The following is a 6,000-nucleotide window of genomic DNA, read 5'->3' as shown; positions in this document are numbered from 1 at the left end:
CGGTTATCATTTCTGATTTATTAAAAGGACAACTTGTTTCATTATTGAAAATCTATAAATTATTGGAGACAATTACCTTGGAAAACGATACTTTTAGGGAAAAAATTGCAGATCAGATTTGAAATATTCTTTTTAACAAAGAAAACCATGTGATACATTCTCTTGCAGATTTTAATGTTCAAATAGTTAACCTACGTACCAGAATTCCAGATACTTTCATCATTCTTCCAAACACCTGTACCTTTTTTTAGCCACCTGTCCCTCCAACCCCACTGTTTTCATTAGTTTCTTGATGCCAACACTGACTCTAACATTGTTCTTTTCTACTTTTTCCAACTATCTGTATCCAGTAACTACATTGATTTTGGGATTACCTTTGATTACACGCTTCGTTTATATTTTCTGAATATTTCTTCTGATATCCCGAACAAACATTTGGGTTTTATCTAATAAATTACTTTATTCTTGCAGGAATGAAGGACGACTGCCATTATTGTTTTACTGCACTCACCTTCCAGACATTAGCCTTGATCTTCGAACAAATGTCCCAAAACAATGCAAACTGAAAATTCATCATACACACAGTGAGTCAAGCTACAACATTGTCATCTCCACACTCACCTTTCACTATAACCCGTAATTATCCTTATCACCAAACTTAAAGTGGACTTCGTAAGATTCCAGTGCATTAAGTTTGCCACCTGATCAAATGGCAGTAGAGCCGATGGAAGAAATGTAACTTCTTTTAAAAATAAAGTAAATCTCTTGGCATCACTTGTCTCCTCTAATTTCAATCCTTTCATTCATCAAACCACAACAGTATGTTTCCTAAGAATGTTCGCTAGAAGAACGTACGAAAAATACCTGTAACCTTCTACTAATCAGTCACATTGCTCAAACACCATTCTCTCGGTTGTGATAACAGCTTGTGCGTTAGACTTAACACCGATTCCACTGATTTTTCCATCACGTCCAGAGCATTTCAACCATGTATTTTTCATATAATCCTCTTCTTCCTATATCAAAGATCTTCTCTCATTAATTTCCAATCCTGTACTTAGCATTGCTGATGGGAGTACATCCAATTCCCATTTTCACTTCCTAAACCTTGTAGAATGAAGCTTCAAGATTCAAGATATATTGTGTGCAATGCATTAAACATCGATCTTCTCGCAACTCTCTCTCTCTCTCTCTCTCTCTCTCTCTCTCTCTCATTGTAATCACGTTCTCATAGGCAAATAGCCATTGCCATTGCCATGGACGTTCCTCCAATGAACCGACTACCACCATTCCTCCATGTAATCATGTAAGAACACAAATATTTTAATACCTTAATTTGGTTAGGAAATCTGAAATCCTAGTTCTTGAGAAAAACGTTGATTTTTTTAAATATTAAGACTTCTAATAAGTGAAAACGGTGGTCCTGCATTAGGCCATGCAATCCTTGCCATAATGGATCTGCGTGTACTTGTTATCAGTTATTGTCTTTTTTTTTCTTTTTTCTTTTTTTTTTGGAATGAAAAACAGAGAAGATATGAAACCAGCCAAACATGCCGACGAATTTCTTTAATTGTATTGAGTATTGATAGCATTTTTATAACATCTTAGAGGTATTTCACAATCCATACGTGTTTAGCGCTTTGATGTAGCAGTCTCGATTTCTGTTTCCAGTGTTCTTGTTCAAAATAAAATGTCACAAAACACATGCTGTTGTCCTCACTCATATTTTCAAATGGTAATTTTGACATTCATCCACGTTTTGAATGGCATCAGGAAAGTTTCTTCTTTATCCCATACTTCTGAGCAAGGATAAGCCGTCGTTGTTTTCCCTTACTACGTTAGGAACTTAAATATCCTCTATCACAGCCCCTTAGTGTATTTTCATAATAAATTACAGTAACCTGATATCATCTTATTATTACCACACACATTTTACGTCATTTCCACAGCTCACCAAAAGTGAACAGACTGCTTCATAGCACCTGCTCATTTACGGTGGAAACTAACTACGATGGAAATATTTATTTCCATCTAGTTAGAATAGTTTTTACAGAGATTGCATGAATATGCTTCTCTTCTTCTTCTTCTTCTGCAGCTTTTCCCGCTTAAGTAAGGTCGCTGTTTGTAGTGAGTCTCCTCCACAACCTCCTGTCTTTGACTTTAGCCACGTCCAAGTTCTTCATCTACAGATTTTCATGTGTATGACCACAATCATACTTAAATTCCTTGCTTTCTGCATTCAGCAGAACATCGATTCAAAAGGCATAAACCTACATATAACTAATTAATCTTATCGATTCTTCTCTATCACAGTCCATTTTGTTTCTAATGGAATACCTGGATTGAAGTCATTCACATTTACCTTTCCCACATTTAGTCGTCTTTTCAAAATCATTCAAACTTATGTTGTTCCTGGAACAATTACACAGGCATTACCTTTGTAATGGTTCATTAATATATTCATTCTCATTTCATTGTAACTAATCCAGACTTATATCTCGATTTACGCAATTCTTCCCACTATCTCTTAACACATGCATTAACATATACTGCTTGGAAAGAAGTTAAAGGATACCCCCATTGACAAGGTGCATCGTTCCATGTTACGAGTCATGGTATAAACTGGTTGAATATATATTTTTTTTTATTTAATTTTGATTTGATTTTTATGCCAAAGACATCAAAGGTCACACAGCGCCAGGACACAGTTTACAGTAATACACATGGTAAACGGTAAAGGGACAATCACAAACATTCATGGCCTTGAAGGGATTCGAAAACGCAGCCTTCTAGTTGGTGAGCTCGTACAATAATAAACTGTATGTTTTCTTAAATATTTATTTCCTTCGTAGTTAGAATAGTTTTTTACGGAGATTGTATGAATATGCTGAATGATGATTATTCTAATAATAAAGTTTAAAGAATGACAAACGAACTGATATAGCATGACATTTAATCCAAGTTAGTTTGCTTTGCAGTATGCAATTATGTCTCCTGTAAGGAAATCCTAGGAACTTACATGCATATTTACCATGCTCACTAAAATAGAATTAAGCTTGAATGGACGTTAAACCCAGATCTAAAATAAAATTGCATGACATACTTCTGACTGTGCGACGTAGTTACTGACAGTACACTTGCTCCGTACTTCGTTATGTTTTTTTACAGTGAAATACAAATGTAATTTTCTAATCACTTCCAGTGAAGTTTAAAGAACGTAATCTTCGATGTCAGTATGTGATTCAAGGAAGAAAATATTGGTTGCTTAACGAAATGTTTATTTCACATTAGTTGCACATTAATAATGGTTCAGAATTTTACTTATGATAAAAATTACTTCATATCATCCCTGGAACTTTCATCGTCAGCACTTTGAATTCATCATAAAATGGTCTTTTCTGTTTTCAAGATGAATTCAAAAGTCCTGATGTTCAAGGTTCACTTTGCAATCTGCACATTTGCGGACGTAGTGGCAAAACATCGAATCTGCTGTTTATTTAAATACATACAGTTTACAAGATTAATTTATTATAAGAAAAATAAGTAAATTGTTTTTTGAAAGTATAAAAAAACTTATACAATCTCTCGAGATTAAACTGGTGAGGAAAGTTAAAGTATTTCGTAATCACTTACAATAAATAATGATTGCAATCACTTACCTTATGAATGAATGAGTCCTATTAAGTAATATTTTCAAACCCATGCCTAATGTTCTTTATTAGCCCTAAACCATGGCTTAAATGGGCTAAAGAGGTATCAGCTACGGCGGATAAACCTCGTCATTCACATTGTGCTTTCTGTTTACTTATTAAAGGCGTAGATAGTTTTCATATAGAATATATTCACATATAAATTAATCTGTTTTATATATAATATAATCAATGTAGTCACTAACAGCATTGTAAGGAATAATATATTACATTATTATTTACAATTATATAATACTTGTATGTGCCGTAGAATGCCGAAGGTCAACGAATGACACGCGCTTCGAAATGGAAAAAAACCTGTGCTATGCATTGGAAAGGAAAGTAGAATACAAAAGAAAAAAGGTGCCCATATATGCTGAGAGAGGCTGTGTTAACTTCTTGATAAGTTGTTTCAAGGTTTTCAGAGTATTTGTATAAAACTGGAAGGAAATTATGGCATTAGTTTTATGGAGTATTGTATTGCACTACCCACATCCAGTTTAGTGGTGATTTTCCTTCTTATTGTATTCTTTTCTTATTTCATTCTCCTGAGACGGATCTTCTCCAGGTCCATCTAAACTACCTGTTTTGGCAATGTGTTCAGGTAAGTTGTCGGATATTGAGGTCAATTCAGACATTCTTATGCAACAGAGTGTCGTCGTGTTTATTCGTGATAATTCCATTCTCTTCTTTAGGGATTTACTCTCATTCGGCCTTATAACATCGAAACTCTTTTATGTTTAATTCATTTAATTATTTAGTTTATATTTTCGAATAACTCAATGTATTTGTTCCATTTGTTTTATATACGAATGGACGTAAATTCAAACTGTCTTTACGTTTGTTATAATCTCTTGCCTGTTTCTGTCTTGCTTTGATGTGTATGTTACAATAGATCTGAATATTTTCAAGTACTTTCATGTTTTCTAGATTAATTAACTAAATAGTTTCGTGTTCTTTCGCATAATTAAATAAATAGGTTCGTTTTATTTTGCTTAATTAATGAATTCTCTAACTTTTCTGTGTTTCGAAGTGTTTATATATTTTACTGACTATTTCATCTTAAAAATATTTTCAAGTCTATATTTCTGTAATCCTAATTAAATGCATCATCATTATTATAAAAGATAATGAAACATTGTTCTCGTGATATTTTATGGTGTTCTAAACGTAATCTTGATCAAAAAGTCATTTCTTATTTTAGAAGTGTCGTTTTAAAAGTATCTATGAAAAGTAGTTAATTCCAAAGAAGAAAGACCAAAGAAGAATGAATAGAGTTGTTCTGAATGCTTGCGACTAATGATAACAATGCGCATTTTAAAGAATTTGGTCATAAATGAAAGATGCCGGTGTCGGCTCCGATGAATAGCAGTCGTGAGAACATTTACAGAAAATCCTTGGTGGGATGTGAATATGAGAGTGTATGGGATCCACATTGTATGGTCAGATGGAATTCACTTTTATGGTTTGGATTGCAAAGTAACGTATGGACCCAAACATAAACAGAAATCTCTTTTGGTTAATATACATATATACGTGGGCTGTTCAATAAGTAATAAGACTAATTTTACTGTGGCAAAACCACTCATCACAATATTAATTTCTGTGGAATAAAGAAATGTTGCTGTCTGTATTAACAAAAGAGGTTGATAGATGGCGTATACGAGCTGATGTGCCAGAGTGTCAACGTGACTAAACGCAAGCTTGTTTCGGAGTGCCTAGCTACGAGGCGCGCCAAGTCTTCGAAATGGAAGCGTCCTTGGAACAGCGTTATGCGATTAAATTTTGTGTGCGTTTGCAAAAATCGGCATCGGACACTTTTAACATAATACGGGAAGCTTTCCACGATGAAGCAATGTCGAGAGCAAGTGTTTTCGGCTGGTATAAAACTTTTAAGGAAGGAAGGCAAAATGTGGAAGATCTTGAACGTGAGGGAAGACCATCAACGTCCATCACAGAGACAATGATCAACACAGCAGCGATTATCATCAAGCACGTCAAGTGGTTATCACATCAAGTGGTTATATATATATATATATATATATATAACCACTCTTCATAACTTCTTTTGATAAAAAAATTTCAATAACTAATGTAGGTACATGCATTTATTAAACATTCACTTTGCATTTATTTTTTATCTTTCCTAACTTTCTATATATATATATATATATATATATATATATATATATATATATATATATATATATATATATATATATATATATATATATATATATATATATATATATATATAGGGATACCTTGCTTAACGCGGTTTTTCTTAACGCGGGATTTGATTAACGCAGGA

The 6,000-nt window shown here is 33.4% G+C and overlaps 1 protein-coding gene across 1 annotated transcript in view; it reads right to left on the bottom strand.

The window, feature by feature from the left end:
• Positions 1 to 803, bottom strand: part of LOC150101493 (cytochrome P450 2U1-like) — a 71,921-nt gene extending 71,118 nt beyond the window's left edge. Inside the window, exon 1 of the mRNA XM_090400812.1 lies at positions 622 to 803. Coding sequence (XP_090256938.1) covers positions 622 to 803 — 182 coding nt within the window. The remainder of the gene's footprint in view (positions 1 to 621) is intronic.
• Positions 804 to 6,000: the final 5,197 nt, after the last annotated feature.

Source organism: Typopeltis vanoorti, chromosome 11, assembly GCF_054136105.1.
Source record: "Typopeltis vanoorti isolate ZY-2024b chromosome 11, IOZ_Tvanoo_1.0, whole genome shotgun sequence".
NCBI lineage: Eukaryota > Metazoa > Arthropoda > Arachnida > Uropygi > Thelyphonidae > Typopeltis > Typopeltis vanoorti.
This window is presented reverse-complemented; position numbering and strand designations above follow the sequence as displayed.